Source organism: Lactuca sativa, chromosome 9 (assembly GCF_002870075.4).
Source record: "Lactuca sativa cultivar Salinas chromosome 9, Lsat_Salinas_v11, whole genome shotgun sequence".
NCBI lineage: Eukaryota > Viridiplantae > Streptophyta > Magnoliopsida > Asterales > Asteraceae > Lactuca > Lactuca sativa.
This window is the reverse complement of record NC_056631.2, coordinates 79,154,367-79,174,034: the sequence shown is the minus strand read 5'-3', so window position 1 is coordinate 79,174,034 and position 19,668 is coordinate 79,154,367. Positions and strand designations below refer to the sequence as shown.

General features: G+C 37.1%; 2 protein-coding genes across 2 annotated transcripts; one reads left to right on the top strand and one right to left on the bottom strand.

The window, feature by feature from the left end:
- The first annotated feature begins 471 nt into the window (after positions 1–471).
- LOC111905507 (uncharacterized) lies at positions 472–930 on the top strand. Its single transcript, XM_023901189.1, has one exon. The coding sequence runs from the start codon at positions 472–474 to the stop codon at positions 928–930; it is 459 nt and encodes a 152-aa protein (XP_023756957.1).
- A 12,015-nt stretch (positions 931–12,945) lies between these two features.
- On the bottom strand, positions 12,946–14,355 carry LOC111905516 (GDSL esterase/lipase At4g10955). Its single transcript, XM_023901199.3, has 2 exons — positions 14,109–14,355; positions 12,946–14,031 (listed from the first exon to the last, which is right to left on the bottom strand). Exons 1-2 carry the CDS (start codon positions 14,171–14,173, stop codon positions 13,062–13,064), a joined length of 1,035 nt encoding a protein of 344 aa, XP_023756967.1. The 5' UTR covers positions 14,174–14,355; the 3' UTR covers positions 12,946–13,061.
- Positions 14,356–19,668: the final 5,313 nt, after the last annotated feature.

Sequence of the window (19,668 nt, the reverse complement as noted above, 5' to 3'; positions counted from 1 at the left end):
CTAGTACAGGAAGGCCAAACATGTCCACAAGACCTCCTAAGACCACTACTATAAACAATAAGCTGACAATACAAGTCTTACCAATATTATTCTTCCAAAACTTAACAACCATGGTAACCCCAACGCGACAAAATGTACGACCACACATACCGCTACCTCCTCTATTTCCATATGCACATTATCAAGAGTTATGGCCGCCTCAGTCCCAGAAAATTAACCTACGTTCCATAAACCATATTGGAAACCAAGAAACACCAAAAATTCAACGGGCACTGCAAGCGACGAACAACAATGGACTCAGGGACTCAAACAAAAAGACTAATAATTGTTGACTCCTGAGGTCAGACAAATCGCCACTCATTATAAGCATATGCATATATCAGTTACCATCTAGGAGTGAACATACCATAAATTTCGAAGTATGATGGTTCAGGTGATCCAAAAAATCATATCAAAAACTACGAATGGACGATGGATGCTTACTACCTGGAGGAAAAATACAGGTGTATTTTCTTCCCAACCAACATGTTAGGGCCAGCACGGTTATGGTACCAAAGTTTACCGGTAGAAAGCATACATTATTTCAACTATTTAAGAGAAGAGTTTATCGGTCATTTCGTACAACAAAGAAGATACACGACGGATGCCCATGCCATCTTAGGATGCAAACAACGTGAAGACGAGACGTTACATGCTATTGTGCATCATTTTAACACATCTAGTATTAATTCCCCGGAAAGTGTAGCCAACATGGTTATAGTTGTGTTCACTTATGGATTACATCCAGGAGTCCTATTCAAAAAACAGGTTGGTAAACCACCCAAGTCAAGGAAGGATATGATGGAAAGGGTTCACCACTACATGAAACAGAAGAAGAAAACTAGGGAGAGAGAGCCTACGTTCAAAAAGATTACTGCACACCTTATGTGAGAGGTTAAGCTCAAGAAAACCAAAAATACAACAATATAAGGGCACTGCGACCAACCTGTTTCCCGCACCAATATCATAATAATCAAATAGAAAGAAATGGAGGAAGGAATAATATGGCGACAATCGGAGAAAGCAAGAGGAATAGCGGAGAAAGAACAGGAGAAAGGTTAGGAAGCAAGAACCATGGAAAGTATTATGAGTTATATGAATCTATTGGGCATGACACCATCGAGTGCACCATGTTGCGACGAGAATAGGAAAACAAGATGCAGTCCGAACAACTCACTGATTTGATAAAGGGACTTCGATCCAAACAACTAGAAAGCATTGTACCAATAGAGCCCAAAGTAAAGCATTCAGTGAAGAACGAAATCATCATGTTCATACATCTAGAGCAATCTGAAGCAGATCATGAGTGAGATTATTACAAGTTCACATTTCATGAATGGGACTACAAAAATAATCATAAAGGAGATAAACGCATCGTGATTGGAGGATTCATAGGAAAAACTATGTGAATGATATTTATGTGGACATTATCAGCTTGATAGATGTCATGTACAAACATTTCTACAAGCATCTCCCAAGCCAGGTGCAAAAGAAAATAGAACCACCTGAAACACAATTAATAAGGTACAATAACGGCAAGAACGGCACTAAACTAATCAGGTTTGTTATTATCTACAACATAATATTTGGAAGAATAGAAATACATAAGTTCAGGGTCATAGCATCAACTATTCATAATTTAGTCAAGTTTCATACCATGTCGGGAGTCGACACAATACCCACGAAGAAAAGAGCGGGAAAAATAGAGTAGGTTCCAAACAAGAACGAACAATTAGTCGTTTTAGCAACTCTGCATTCCAAGAAGAAAACACGACATCCACAACCACAACAGACAAAAACGAAAGCGAGAAGGAAAAGAACAAGACTGTATAGCTTAAAGCAATAAGCCTAGAATCAAGCAACAGTTTGAAGGAATCGGTAGGGGCGCTCGCAGAGGTGGCAACATGGAAAGTGAGAGAGCAGGATGTCTCGATGGTTAAGAAAAAAATCACATGGACAATAATGATAACGAAAAACAACGATCAAGAGGGCATTAGAATTGTGAAAGGGGAGCAGAATGAGGAGACATGAATACGAACCAAAGAAGAGCCATGATCACCCAATGTGAAAGATGGACAGGAAGGGAAAGGAAATGCAAGCAAGGGTGATTTACGAACAACGAAAAGAAAAAGGGAAATTAGAGTGAAATGGAAGGGGAACCAATGAAAAAGGAAAGGAACAATTAAAAGCTTGAGAGGGATCTACGCCAGGAAGAACAAATTGTAGGTAGTCGTAGGCACTGCGAACAAAGACAACAAAGCTAACACATCACCACCAAGTTACTTCATCCTATGGGTAAGTAAGAAAAGGCACCCGAAAAGAAGGAAATAACGAAATCAAATCCTAGTGAGCATCTGAACGAAGAATGAACTCACCACAATGTCAGTAAGGGCTAACCATAACAGTTCAGGAAGGCATCACGACGAATCAAGAAGGGCATTCTACACATTGCACGATCATGTTCGACAGGAAAGAAGTAGCCATTTTTCGTGAATTAATGAAATGATGGTTTCATGGAAGAATGGAAAAAAGAATACAATTATTTTATAAGTGTAACTCGGTCAGCCGACTACACCAATGTGTTGGTCAAATGCAACATCTTGACCACGGCTACCCGCTTAGCCAAGAATGCAATTATTCTGTAGGTATAGCTCGGTCAGCCAACTACACAAATGTCTTGGTCAAGTGCAACATCTTAACCACGTCTACCCGCTTAGCCAAGAATGAAATTATTTTATAAGTGTGGCCCAGTCAACTACACCAATGTGTGGGTCAAACGCAACATCTTGAGCACGGCTACCCGCTAGCCTAGAATGTAATAATTCTATAAGTGTAGCTCATTCAATCGACTACACCAATGTGTTGGTCGAACACAACATCTTGACCACATCTACCTACTTATCCAAGAATGCAATTATTCTATATGTGTAGCTAGATCAGCCGACTATACTAATGTGTTGGTCAAACACAACATCTTGACCACGGCTACTCACTTAGCCAAGAATGCAATTATTCTTTAAGTATAGCCCGGTCAGCCGACTACACCAATGTGTTGGTGAAATGCAATATCTTGACCACGTCTACCCGTTTATCCAAGAATGCAATTATTCTATAAGTGTAGCCCAGTCAGCCGACTACACCAATGTGTAGGTCAAAACACAACATCTTGACCACGGCTGCCTGCTTAGCAAGGAAGGTTTTTATTCTATAATTATTGCTCGGTTAGCCGACTACACCAATGTGTTGGTCAAACGCAACATCTTGACTGTGGCTACTCGCTTATCCAAGAATCCAGTTTTTCTATACGTGTAGCTCGGTCAGTCAACTATACCATTGTGTTGGTCAAACGCAACATCTTGACCATGGCTATCCACTTAGCTAAGAATGTAATTATTATAGAAGTGTAGCTCGGTTAGCCGACTACACAAATGTGTTGGTCAAACGCAACATCTTAACCAAGGCTACTCACTTATCCAAGAATGCAATTATTTTATAAGTGTAGCTCAGTCATCCGACTATACCAATGGGTTAGTTTAACACAACATCTTGACCACGACTACCTGCTTAGCCAAGATTGTGTTTAATCTATAAGTGTAGCTCGATCAGCCGATTACACCAATGTGTTGGTAAAACGTAATGTCTTGACCATGACTACCCGCTTAGCAAAGAAAGCAATTATTCTATAACTGTAGCTCGGTCAATCGAGTATACCATTGTGTTGGTCAAACACAACATCTTTATACACAACTATAAATACAATGGGATAAAAACACTCTGACCAAGAGAAATACTTTTAAAATATAACAGTATTTTTATAAAAGTATATATATATATATATATATATATATATATATATATATATACTAGAACAAGTATCACAAGAAGAACAAAATAAAAGTATTTAGATGTTGGACACTATAGTCAAACCTAGACAATTATGTAATCATATTTGGGATAAATATAGCCTGGTCAACTATATTTATTTGAGATACAACCGACACGTGTTTGGGAGTGAAGGTAGTGTTGCAACAAGTCTAAAACTTACCATCTTTATATATAAAGGAACACTAGAACCAAACATAAAGTTTAAAATAGTATAGGAGTATTTTATGACACTATACAATAACAACAAGTCTAAAAACTTACCAACTTCATATACCAAGAAGCTCTAGAATCAAACATATAATTAAAATAATATAGGAGTATTTTAGGCACTAGAACTAACTTATGTGAAAATTAAAAAGACCCTTACTGGTAGGCCTATAATTGCGAAGTGTATACTCCATGGATTGTGTATAATGGATATTTTATAGACTTAGAATTTGTGAATTTCACTCTACTTCCTGTTCCTTGTTTGGTTGTAGTCTTAGAGTAGGATCACTTATTCGAAGGTCTATTCGATCTTGCTTATATACAACTTGTATACACTGCGTGATTATAGGAGGAACCGGTAAGGATCACCTCGTAAAAATAGAAATGTTTTATTTAATCTCATAGATTCTTTAGACACTCTCATTCTCGCACAAACGACACCTAGACATCGCAAACAACCAAGAACCAGAAGGAGTACAGGATGAGGATTTCAAGAGGGAATCAGACAGAGAGAATCACTCGTAAGTCATGCAAGGTGGCTGAGCACCGTATAAATCACACTAATAACTAAGAAACTAATATAATCTAGTGAGTCAGTGATTACACTACTCACACTATGTGTTAGGTTTATAACGTCTTTCGTCACAATTAGTACTTGCAAATTAAGTCACGGAATGTCAGTGAGTGTGGTCACTATTAAAAATTCATAAGGTTATTTTCACATAGACTTATGTTATGAATTTTTTACAAAACACTTTCGGAGCATGATACACACAAAACTACAATAACCTAATTCTTATTACATTCGATTTATAACCAATACCAATACCTTACCAACCTTTCATCTTTACAACTCTATGACATAAAGATGTTGCCTCGTAGATATATTAGGCGTAATAACAACACGACAACAAATCCATCACCGCCGCCACCACCACGGTACGATCATGCTGTCTTTCAGGCTGCTGTAACAGCCGCCATGACTCATATCCATGCAAGTGGTACCAATGGGGCGAGAAGTAGTGCCAACCCATCGAACCATGGAGACAACGATGGACACCCAATGGAGTGTTCCTACAAAGACTTCACCAATTGTAAACCCAAATCCTTTAATGTAAATGAGGGAGTCATTACTCTAATGCAATGGTTTGAGAAAACGAAATCGATTTTTGAAATATGCGCATGCCGAGAAGGGAGTAAAGTGAAGTTTGTTGCCTACACCTTCTCTGACAGGGCCCTTACGTGGTGGAATGGCCATGTCAAGTCACTAAACCTTACAATGGTTAGCCCAAGGGGCGAAGTACAAAAGCTAGAGCAAGAGCTCTAGGGTCTAGCGATGAAGGACTCCGACGTTGCAGCTTACACTGCCATATTTAGTGATCTGGCAATTCTATGTCCCGGGATGGCCACCCCAGAAAGTAAGAAAGTGGAACGGTAAATTTGGGGACTAACTCCCCCGGTCCAAGGGAACGTGATAGCTGCCAACCCACTTACTTTTGACAATGCCAAGCGTCTGACACAGACACTTGTGGAGCATGGAGTCTGCCAAGGTATGATGACCTTCATTCCTGAGCCAACCAAAGGGAGTGATTATAAGCGAAAGTATTGGAGTAAGAAAAAGGGACAAATAACACAAGAGCCCTCGAAGAAACAACAAATTGTTGTTGTTCATGCTGCCACTACCCTTGTTGTTCCAACCCTAGTAAGACAATATGTTGGGATTCGTCCAAAATGCAATGAGTGCAATTTTCATCACTATGGATCTTGCCGAGAGTTGCACTGTAAAAATTGCAACAAGAAGGGGCACACTGTCCGTTTCTGTAGGGCACCGGCACAAACAATCTCCCAGGTCCCTAGTGTTGGTGTAAGTCAGGCATGTTTTGGATGTAGTGAAACTGGACACTTCAAGAGAGATTGTCCAAAAGCAAGGAATGCTGGTGGTAATGGAAGGAACTTATGATCACTGCAAGAGAGACTCACCCAGAACCACCTGTGAACAACGATATGTTTTCCCAATAAAAATACTTAAAGCTTAAATTTTTATGAATAATTATAAATTACTCTCTCGTCCGAACAAAACACATCATTCATATGAAAACTAAGGATCCTTGCAAGTGAACTATGATGGCTTAGTGTATACATTAGGGTCATATATAATTGAGATTTTAAAGGCTTAGAGTGCGTGATTTCGCCTTATTTCCTGTTCCTCATCTGGTTGTGGATTTAAGGCAGAGTCACTTAGTCGGATGTCTTCTCAATCTTAATTATACATGACTTGTATACACCATGTGATTATAGAGGGGCCTAGTAGGGATTATATTATGAAATTTCATCATTTTCAATTATCGGAGCACTTGTATTGCTAGTACTCGCTAAACGCAGTACAAAAATGTTCACAGTAGTAATAAAAAGGAGAAAACTGAAAGCACTAGAAAGTACACATAGAATGCACTATCGCTCTAACAAACACTTCTTCCTAATCGACTTAACATTCGTTACGATAAGAAGTTCAGACATTGTCATTAGTAATGGATTGGCTTGGTCCTCACCATACCAATTCCATGTGCTACGACAAGACCCTTCGCCTTAACTGACCGACTAACGGAATCTTTTCAATCTATAACGACAAACCCGACATAAACCTCCAGATCATTTTTCGCTTCAAAACTCAGAAGTACCCATGCGAGGGGTACCATACCTTCCGTAACCTTTCCGAAGTATTCCCATCAGACCTCCCAGGAATACCACTTGTACAGCAAGTCAAGTTTGAGAATAGAGACTAAGGATCCATGCGGTTAACCTATCACTGCTAAGTGTATACACGAGGGTGGTATATAATTAAGATTCTACAGACTTAGGATGTGTGATTCCGCCCTACCTCCTGTTCATTATCTGGTTGTGGACTTGGGGCAGAGCCACCCACCTGACCGTCTTTTCAATCTTAATTATATACGACCTGTATACACGAAGTGATGATAGATGAACCAAGTATGAGTCCTACCATGAACTTCAGGACAAGGCTGCCCAAGACTACGAGTGAACATGCTACCATTCGAGTGAATGTAGACAAGTAAACCAAACCCACACCCTCCCTCGTCTTAAGTATAGTTTACCATCCCTGCACAGACAGTTATATTGAACGAAACAAAGTCACATACTAATAATAAAGGTCCGTTGGAACACCAAGCGATGGCCTAAATTCACATGGAAACGAGAATATCAAATGGAACAGAAGTACCCACCTCTTTCCCTAGTTCCTTAGTAACCACTCAAAATTCAAATTTCGGGACGAAATTTCCTCTAATGGGAGGATAATGTCACAAATGGGAAATTTTAGACCTAGAAAAGTCTAAACCCTAACCTAGTACAAGTGAAACCACATTGCAATCCTTGTTGCATTGTATCCTCTATAGCCTTGAAGGCTTGTTTATAAGCTAGTAACTAAGCATGGATTTAAACCTAAGTTGATTTAGGTTAGTATAAATCAATATAAGTCAAAAGATTAAACTTAAAACCATGAAATAACCCACCATATATTAGTTTTCGGTCCAAGAATTCAAGAAACATGATATTTTCGGTTTAAGGAATCTAAACCAAGATGAGTTTTCGGTTTTAAATCAAGGAATCATGGGTTTTTGGTCACACATGACCGAAATCTCTAAAGCTAAGCCCATTAGGGGAGAAAACACTATAGGTATAGGATCGAAATCTCAAATTCTTTTGGTGTAAACGTGGCCGCAAACCCCCTTCAAATATCTAGATATTTTGCCAATTTAACTTCCCAATGTGATAATTCTAGTAACCGACATAACCATCACCTCACCTCTTGTCCTTTACTTCCTAATTAAGATACAACATATTGATCATTTTCATTTCTCTCATTCAGTAAACCTTCATCTCATATTTCTCTCTCAAATATTCGAACCCATTTCCCTTCAAACATTTCCCACAGACCAAGTTCTTCAAAAGTCTTGCATATTGGATCGTAAGTTCTTTTCTTTTTATCTAGTAGTTATTCAACACTTTAAACCATTAGACCATCTTATTCACACACTATTGTGTGTTTAAAAATGTTAGGATACGGTTATCATTATGTACTCTAAATCGAAGGTCACCGCTTTCATCTCGATATCTAGTAAAAAACGCACATAAGGTGAGTTCATACCCCCACACTTTTTCAAGCTTTTTCTATATTTTAAGGGGGGATACAAGTAAAACACAAGAAATATTGTGTTTAAAAATATAAATCATTTATTACGTTCTTTTATACTTTATAAACAACCTTATGTAAAAATGTTAAATAATGTTACTACTAAACTTATAACTCTTAAAGTTGTTAAAAGACAAAGGTTATTTTATTTCAATAGAAAATATATTCTTAAAACTATAATAGGTATAGTTCTGGGATGTTTTACAATATTTATCATCATAAACAATTTCTATGGAAAAAGTTGTGTTTTCAGTTATAAGAAAAAGGGTTATTCATTTCATATAAATATACTAGTTAATACGAGATTGTGATCCACTTACTTCGATGTACCGAACATGGTACCCGTGAAAATCCTGAATTATACCCAAAGTCTCCTTGAGGGAGAGCGTGAATTTGTGTATAGATCTATATGGGACTCACAATCCCGCGCCCTGACTATTAGCTACAGTTGGAACGGAAGTTCTGGGATGACAAATGTCATAAACTTTCCGACGCCTGAAGAACGTCGTGCAAGCCATTAGTCATATTAGTATGGTTATAATGAACTCTCATAATAAGCATTAACTAAATATTTACGTAATGATATATTTTCAAACAGTCTTAAAGGGGTAGTAACTTTGTGATTGCTTAGTATATACATCATTGTTATATAAAATTAATGTCCGGTAGACAGTGGAATGTGTGATTTCCGCCTTATTTCCTGTTCCTTGTTTGGTTGTGGGATTAGGGCAGAATCACTCATTCGACTGTCTATTCGATCTCGATTATATACAACTCGTATGTACTAAGTGATCATTGGAGGGTATTAACATCACATCTAGTTTACAGGTCAAACACATCTTCAACTAGTTGTACTTATGAATAAAACTACGTATCATTAAATTAAGTATGACAATTATACTTATACTTTTCGGTCTTGGAACGTTTAAGACTATAATTTGGTTTTATGCAAAATATAGGATTTTCCAGGATAAACATCATTATTTTACAAGCAAACAGTTTACAATTCAACTTTCTGGAAACAAATACGATTACTTATATAAATTCAAAGCGTCATATTTTATTCTTTAAGCATAAGAAATATATATATATATATATATATATATATATATATATATATATATATATATATATATATATATATATATTGGTCTTAAGGCCTAAGACTACATTCCATTTTACTAAGATAATATAGGATTTTCTGAAGGAACACACTCATCACATCTAAAAGGACCATTATTGTTAACTCTATGATTACCTAGTGAATATGTTAGGGTTGTATATAATGAAGATCTTGTAGATAGTGGAATGTGTGATTTCTGCCTTATTTCCTATTCCTTGTTTGGTTGTGGGCTTAGAGTAGATCCATACATTCAACTGTCCATTCGATCTGGATTATATATAGCTTGTATTCACTAAGTGATCGTAGAATGAACTGGTATGGTCACATTACTTATCATTACTTATTAAGAAAATATAGGATTTTCTGGAGGAACACACAAACATTTTCAAGGAACAAAGAACTTATTTTCTAAAACAAAATGCTTATGAACTCACCAACTTAAATGTTGACACATTTTCAAGGAACAGACGTTACAAAGACGGAGCATGGTAGCATCACGTCTTAGCTTTTGTTATAATTTTTTTATTAGGTAAACAATTTTTTGAACACAATGTAAATTATATATTATCAATACAATGGTTGTTGTTACTTTGATTACTATTATACAATTGTTGTGATACTGTACATGACGTCATCCGCCCTCAAACGTTTCTGCCGTTCTGGTTTGGGGTATGACACCACGCGGTCCGATTCCAACTCATCTTAACCTAAACCAGTCAAAGGAAATCACTTGAGTTGTCCTCACGACATGAGCAACCTTCTCTTACCTCATGAACTCCAATGAGCTTAACAAAAAAATTTGTCATTCAACCCTAACGTTATGAGCACAGTCTGAAGTTAAAATCCAACAATTTAAGTCCTTAATCTGTTAAGCCTTTTACTCTAACTTTCAACAAGGTCTTATTACTCCATAATACACTTAAAATTCGATGCTTTATGGGCATGTATTTCCAATACATGTCAAGCTCTCATTTGGAACCAAAATTGAAGAAGAGATCATCCAACTTTCATGCAAAGGTTGAAAACCCAATCACTCACTAGATCTGAACTTCATGACACTCTAAAGACCCATATAACCCACAAAGTCATCAACTTTATGGTTTACATTCATTCAAACTTCTCAACCAAGGAGAAAAGTGGGAAAAAACTTGGATCTAGCCACAAAAACCAATATAGGTGGAAACTTGACGCTTATAAGTGTCCGAGAACAATTTGAGGTGATGATGATGATGATTCCTTGCAAGCCTCTTCAAAAGTTCACCTTCTTCTTCTTCTATTTCTCTTCTTGTTCAAACCAAGAAATGTTCCCAAAATGACCAAGAATCAAGCAAGGAGTGAAGGATAGGGTTTTCTAAGATGAAAGAGGGTTTGGAGGTTGATAATGAACCCTAAAATGGGTTTAGAGGGACTTAAATACGAAGGAAACCTTAAATGATCATGGGCTTGGGCTGCATCAGTTCTCACGTCGTGAGCCTCTATATGTCACGTCGTGAGGCCAGTCCCGAACAAAATTTCCTTAAGAACCCATCTCACGTCGTGACCACTAAAATCTCATGTCGTGAGGCTCCATTTCTTCCAAAATTCGAACTTTTTGACTCCTTGAAACCCTAAATTAATCCATCCTGGAAAACGGGCATTACATTTTTCCTATGTCTTGTGCCAAGTCTGAAGTCCTAGGAGGTCTCTAGTCAGAAATCGTATCCGGGGATGGAAGACATTACGAAAGGGAAAACGAGAAGCATTAAGCCAGGTAAAATCATTTTTTCATCCTTTGATGGATTCAGGCAAGCCCTCGATGAAACTCTTTCCCCGAGAACGAAAATAAAACCATGAATCACTGCTACAAATCCAAAAAAAAGTACTGGAACAATGCGACAGTAGGAATAACAAGGGAATCATGGCACATCAATTTGAAACAATTATTTTTGAGATTGAGTTTGGTTTCAGTTGGCATGTATGAATAATATAAGCCTAAATAATCTGCCCAAAAAAGGGCGAAAAGGGAACTCTCAAACCGACTTCGAAGTAGTAAAGATAAAAACCAACCTTACTGGAGGTAGGATGATCAATAGTAGCAGTCAGACCAAGAATAGAAGCACCATCTTCATCAATAAGATAATACTTCTCCATCACTCAGGCTAAACATTTTGCGAGTAACGGTAGATGAAAGGATAGGCATAATGGAGTACGACATTATCACCAGTAACAAGAAGCAAGGAATACCAGAGGAAAGTAACTAACAATGTAGTGGAAGTGAAACAACTGATGTGACATACATTTATAAGAGCAACAAGGCGCGTATACCAATCGATGACTTAAATAACCATGTAGGTACTCAAGCGCGTATACCCAAACGTTGAACGCCTTGATACCCAGCCCCCCCCCCCCCCCCCAAGAACACATTTAACCCTAATCGTTACAAATGATTTAGCAACTGTCTCTAACAATTAGGTTGGGGGCTTAATGGTGTATAGGGATCAACCCACACACAAAGAAAGAACATCACATATTAAGATCGGTCTATTAACAAGCAAAAGGCCCAAATACTTAGCAGGCCAAGAGTTCTCCTATCAAGTCAACAAGCTTGAAAAAAAGGCCAACAACGTATTAAAAGAAAAATAGATCATCCGTATGGATTTCAAGGCAATATATATCCCATAAAACACGGAAAAGACAACATGATGGTATTGAAGGGTACTACCCTTGCAACCCCGGGACATCTGCAACACCTATTTAGGAAATCAAGAAAAAAGACCATATCGTTTATATATAATACCCTTGATACGCATCAACAAGGTAGAGTTCGAACAACCCAAGTAAATTTACTACCTCTTATAAACGACGTCTAACTAGACATCGAAGAGCAATATCGGGGTCCATCCATCGGTATCGCTTTCTAACCTAGTGTTGTACACATTTGCAACATGTCTTCTAGATTGCACATTAGAGGATGATCATTTCATCCAGTTATCAAGCATCCCGAAGCCCACGTAGCAACATTACTTAAAGGAGATACAAATGGAGAATATATTTTACAAAAAGTGTATTTTGGCCAATTTAATTCCTTTTTATAATTAAAATGATTTTAAATAATAAATTGATTATAAAAATGTGTTAAAATTTTTAAAAATATGATTTGAGCAGATATGATAGTTTAAAAAATTATTTAAGGTATATATGATAATTAAATATTAGGTAGGGCAAAGATGATATTTTATTGTTTATTTAGAGCATATATGAAATTATCCCTTTTTTTGTTAAAAAAAAATCAAATTTCATAACCATTGGGATGGAGGGACAATGGTAACGGATGTAAATTCCGTTAAATGGAAGGACCAAATCGAACTAAAATTGCTGAAAAGTGTAAAATTTGTAATTATAAAGCAGCAGGGACTATAAGCATATAAGTCGGTAAACCAGAAGGACCAAATTTACGGTTTACGGCTTTACGTGGTTGATTTGCCAAATTACAAATTCACCATACATGCAAAAGGGAAATTAGTAGATGATGATTGATACTTCGATGAAACAAACAAATAATTAAACAAAGGATAACTTGCAACCGCTGCATTTGACAGAGTAATTATAAAAAATAAACTACTTGAATTTGTATAGTTTCGATCGCCATTGACAATGATCTTGCCACCATTGGTCAAGTCCATGAGCTTTATTGAAATCCTCCGACGGTCTAATATTCACCGTCATATAAGCCGACGGTAACAGATGCAACGGCTCCGATTCCCTCCCAATTGTGCCGTAAACCAGACTTCCGATCGAATATCTCGTCGCCACATTTTCGATTCTTCCGACTCCCATCTCCTCCATCTTCTCCCTGTGTTCAAAATATCCTATATACTCCGCACAGATCGTATCTGATGGATTCACAAACAGATACGGCGTCCATTCGGACAACACAACAAACGGATCTTCTTCTGGATCCTCACGGCGCCGGTTCATCGCCGCCGCAATTCCGGCCGTTAAGAAACTACCAGCTACACGGACGCCGTGTTTCAACGTTTCGTTTGGGATTATCTTCTCGATTGGAAGCGATATGATCGGCGGATTGAACAGATATGTTTCCAATTGATATCGAGACTTCGCCATGTTCCTCCCTGCGAGCATTGCAATCGACGCACCTAACGAATGTCCGGCTATCCAAACGTTTGCTGCTCCAACCATCGCCACCGTGTTCCAAACTGCATCAAAAGCTGTACGAAATCGAGAGCTTTCTTCGAGTGTATCAAAAATACACCTAGCATTTAGCTTCATATCGTCAGATCTGCTTGAAGAATTCAGGATTGTGCCTCGAAACGCTACGACATATCTCGGAGGGTGCGGAGTTGATTGATAGAAGAACGGATGTGCATATTTGAGCTCGAAAATTGCCCCAAAGTAGGATAAATCACTATCGTCTACTAGAACGCGATTCAACTGAAACTGAAATCGTTCCCACCATGGAGGAGCATGAGCATCCTGTTGAATGCTTCCTCGTTGACGATCCCTTTCCAGAAGGTAAACACCTTCAACAAGGCTTGCAGCAAGGGATCTTCGATGAAACGTGTTTCTCCTGTAAAGCAGAATCCAACTGGTTATTGGGTTGATTAATCGAAGCAAAATTTTCATATTAGAAACTGCAATACGTACCAATCGAAAGAAGTTAGCAGGTGTACAGGTCCTGAAACATCAAAAATTTCCCCGTATGAAACCATCAGTGATCAGTTGGAGCTTCTCTTTCAGAGTTTCAGGTTAGTTTCTTCTCTGAATACACAGACACATGCACGATTGCACGTTGAATATTGATTACAAATCCATAAAGATGAAGACAAAAGGTAGAATTTGTTTCATAATGTACAGAAGCAGTGTATGATTAGACTTATAAAGAAGACTAAGCAAGAAAACAAATCCATTATTAATTCACAAGTTGTGATAGCATCCAGAGTAGTTTATGCCCCGTTGAAGTTGTGTACATTTACTGATTTACAAGTTGCTCGTACTTTATTGTATTTTATTAACATAATTCTAATCACCAAAATAATCAAAATTTGGGTAATGCATTTAGATGAGAATCACTTATTTATTTCTTTGTCCATTAGCTAAAGAGGTGTGGAAAGAGCAGCAAAGCTTTGGCACTATCAAAATCGCAACCCCACATCAACTAAGGAGATACTTGAGGCCCATCGTATTTATATGAGGTGAATTATTGATATTTATTTGGGTTATATGGATATTCGGCAACAAGGCTATTTTCAATGATCTTTCTGTAATGTACTCCTAAGTTCTTGCTAGTTTCCCCTATTAATATATTTCTTGCCTTGTTGTTCAAAAAAAAAAAAAAGAAAATCAATTTTGGGTTTGACTTTGAGTCGTTGACTTAGTAAATACAATAATTAGCTTTAATTTTGCTTGCTAAAAATGAGAAATAAAATAATAGAAATAACAAAACCAATCTAAGGCTATGTTTGGCATACTAGTTGAAAAGCTAGCTGTTAAATAAAAAACTAGCTGATAGCTGAAAAGCTAACTGATAAAAAACAACGTTTGGTAAAACTAGCTGAAATATATAAAATTACATAAAAGGACATGTGGAAGTATGTGTTTCTATAATTAATTAAGGGGTGTATTTGAAAATTTTTAAAAAAACTCCTGAAAAGCTAGTCTAAGTAGCTTTTCAAAAAACTAGCTTAAAATCTACTTTTTGACTTACCAAACACGACAACATAAAAAAGCTCGAAAAATAAGCTAGTTTATCAGCTAGCTGTGGCGCGCCAAATACAACCTAAAATATTAAAGTTTTTTTACAAACACAAATTTCGCAGGTCAACTTGAAAAATGAGTAAAGTACTGTTTGACCTGCGAAATCATCAAAAACATTGTTATTTTACGGTTTCGTTATATAAATCAAATTTTTATTATCATTTTTTTTTTCAATTTTCTGTCAATTTGATTCCTAACTTCTGTTTCATATTTCATATCCCACAAACAATGATTCTAAATTCACATTCTTAGGAACTTTTATATTTTCTTAGTAACTATTTCTTGTGCTTGGTCGTTATTTTATGTTATGCAAATTTTGGATGTTCGAGTAGTAAGCAAACTAAGAAACAATTTAACTTATGCCACTAGTATAAAAATGACTTTTGATGATAGTTTTATAAAATAGGGTGGTGACGGTTTTCATATTTTTTGTCACTTAAGGTCCTATATTATTTTCCAAAATTCTTTTTGTCGTGGTTTACTCAAAATACGTCACAATGGCAAATATGAATTCATATCTTAGCAACAGTTTTACATAAGAATAATGATAGTTTTTAAATGAGACGTAAAGAATGTAAGGTGGCAAAGTTTAATTTTAAATGACTAAATCTTATATTAGAATTTGTCACATGAAAAAACGATGACCAAAAGGTAAGGTATATATCCGAGGAAATTTATTTGAATGACCAAAGGGTTATTATCACGATTTAATATTTGATTAGTGACTAAAAGTAAACAATAGTCAATAAAAATAAATTATAATTTGCCGATACAAGTTGTAAAATATCAATGTTATTATAAATAATTTGTGGTGAATGGTGATGGTTGAATTTCATATGTGTGACCAAAAGTAAACAAGAATCATGACAACGGATTAAACATCTCATTAAATGTAAACAACAATCATGATACATAATTAACTTGTTTTAGTGTGTATACAAGATACACAATATTTATGCAAAAATAAACAACTTGTAACTATACTTATCTTATGGTGACTGTTGTATGACTACTTTATGTCTAATAGTAAATACTTGTTATGAAGAAGACAACATGCCATTATGATCTTATTTTTTAGATCAATAGGATAATATGAGTTGTCCCTTAAAATTCTCCATCTCGCCTTCAAAATACCAAAACATCTTTCTATAACATTTCTCGCAGAAGAATGTCTCATGTTGAATAATTCCTTCGGTATAGTTGGTTGGTTTCCTGCACACCAATCATTAAAATGATATCTTTGACCTCTATATGGGGCTAAGAAACCTTCACCATGTAACACCCCGAGTTCAGAAGTGCAAGTTCAGGGTTCTTAGTGTAAATAAGGAAGTTCGACTCGGAGAGTCGATGGATAGAATCGGCGAGTCGAGTCGCGGTTCTGGTCAAGTGTTAAGTGACCAACTCGGCGAGTCGGCAGTTGGACTCGACGAGTTGGTGCTGAAGGGAGAAAAACCCTAATCCGGGGATTATGCCCTATATAAAGCACATTATAACCCACCTTCAGCCTCTTGGCTACCCATTTGAGATCCAGAAACTCTCATCTCATGTGTGTGACTCCATTGATGAAGAATTAGAGCTTGGAAGAGAAAATTGGTGTAAGAAACTTGGGGATTTGGAGACCATCATCAAGGGGCTTGGGTAGATCTGGAATCTACTTCTGTTTGGGCACATTTCAGGGGTAAGGAACCTCCTCCTTAAGCTATCTCATTATTGATTCATGAATGGTGGTTGATTTGGGATTCATTAGCTTGTTTGGGAGCTATCTCGAGTTTGAGGCTTAGATATGAAGTTGCTACTTCAGATCTAGACTTGTGATGGCCCAAAAGGTCATAAAGTTCTTGTCTAAGAGTCATTGGTGAAGCCCTTTGTCTTAAACCCTATCCCTAGAAGTGTTTTGGGCTTATATCTCCTTGCTTTCACGTAAAGTTTGCAACTTTATGTGAAGGTTAGGCTGTAGAAGAGTGGATCTATGGATTGGAGTCCCTGCATGGCTTGAAAAGCCTCTGTATGGAATGAGAACTGAAGAGACTCGGCGGGTCACATGGGTGTGCTCGACGAGTTGTATGAATATGTGCATGGACTCGGTGAGTTTGAAGAACAACTCAGCGAGTCTGTTAAAGATTGTCTTGAACTCGGCGAGTCTGTGCTTGGACTCGGTGAGTCTGGTCGTGGAACCCTAGCCTTTTCTGGTTGAGCTGTGAATCGGTGAGTCGAGGGATGACTCGGTGAGTTGAGCAAGAAGGGACTCAGAGCTTGTTGAACTCGACGAGTCTTGGGGCGACTCGGCGAGTTGAGTCGTGATTTGGAGATTCTGAGTATAGGGACTTGACAAGTCAACGCGTTGACTCAGCGAGTAGGGTCAACCAGGAAGGTTGACTTTGACTTTGACCAAGTGTTGACCAGTTGACTTCCAGGGGTATTTTGGTAATTATTGGTATTTATTGGATTTGGTTATTTGGTAATGTTCAGTGGTGGAGTTCGGGTCGGTGGTCGGAGCAGCGTGATCTTATTCTTCAGTCGGCGGTTGCAGGTGAGTTATCTTCACTATATCAACAGGGTCTAAGGCACCAAGGCTGGCCCTTTATCGGATTGAAATCCGGGTATCTGTTTGATATGTTATTGCTTGCTATATCTGTATCCTGGTTATTAGGATGGTGTATGTTAGAGACTTGGTTAAAGTCGGTATCCTGGTATATAGGATGATGCTATGTTAGTGACCGGTTAGGTCGGTATCCTGGTTAGGATGTTGTTTGATGGGTTTTAGCCATAAGAACTTTCCTATGTGCGCATGCAAAACTCTATTGCTTGGATCTAGGATTTCTAATTAAACATGCTTTGAATCCAAGACTTCTAATGACTAATTAGGTGTAATAACAATACTAAATCAGATCTAGAATCATACCTTTGAATCTCTTGTTTGATCTTGTTGTCTTGGAGCTCTAGAGTCACAATTGTCACTCCTCTAATGGCTTACAAACACCAAATAGCAAGGAGGATGATTTGAGAGATAGGAGAGGGGAGGGAATTCGGCCAGGGGTTCTCTACTTTAGTTGAAGTGCCGATTTCCCTTTGCCATAGGGTCTATTTATACTTGTAGACTCCTTAAGGGTTACAGCTTAAACCCTAGTTGGATAATCTTCTCTTAAAGCAATCCAAATCCATTCCTTAGATAGCCTTTGGACGATTTGAAGCTATCTCTAGCTTCTAGAATCCGTCCATCCCTATCCAATATGGATTTACAGTCTAAAGTTTAACTATCAAACAATTGACAGTTTATACCCTCTTATTTAATTAATCTCTTTAAGTCACCTAATTAATTCTATGACTTATATTAATCAAATAACAATATTATTATTCTTTATATTATTCTCATAATATATTAATAATATTTATTCTCTCTTAATAAATCATCCTATCAAGTTGCTATGGTGAAGGCAACCCAAAAGGACCATGCACAACCGGGTCAAATACTTGCCTAATATAGTTGCAGCCTTAGACATTATTCCAACAATCTCCCACTTGGATAAGTCTAGTAACTATATGCACAAGTACAATTCGATTTGCAATCGTAGCTCTCAAAGACGCTGTCAAACTCTGATCTAATCAATCTTGTCCTTTAGATAAGGGATCGTACAGTCCTCTGTTAGATATCATGCTGACAATTCAATGGAATGATTAGTCAAGCATTTAGGTTTCTCGATCTCTGATTTATTCGACATAGAACTTAATCGAACACATCAATTCAGTTCTGACCGGGCCCGACACATAAGTCAAATCAAATCATCGAGCGGCCGAGATATCGCTTTTACCTTCTTAGGATAAAAGTTACAGATAAACTTCGACTTATATGCATTTACTTATTCATTAACCAACTCTACACAACAATGTGTTTTATAACACCGAGTTACTGATGCGTTTTCACATTATCAATGTACAATCAATTAATAAATAACAAACCGTATATCTAGGTTTTAAGACTATATGATATTATCGTCTTGCGATCACCCTTTTATATCATATTCCATAAGGTGATTCTAGCAAGCGTGGGTTTGTTCCAATGCTCAAAACCAATTCATAAGCACTCATGAACGTTGCAACAACCCTTTGCTATGTCTAACACCATTTAGACAATCTACATACCAATTCATGACAATCTTCATTCATATCTACTTCCAACATATGAACGATTGTGGACAATTTGAATAATTCGATTATTCTTAATAAATTCAATTATTCTGGAAGTCAAAACATGCAAAATGAAACAATAGTTAAACAATTAACATAAGATAGTAACATTACTCATAAATAAAACTCCTTTATTTAATCATCAAATGTTAATTACATTTATCTATTACACGTTTCTAATACTATCTATCTAATCTATGCTAATATCATCCTTCAGCCCAATACTCCTAGCATGCTGCAAGTGCTTAACCCTACTCAGTCCCTT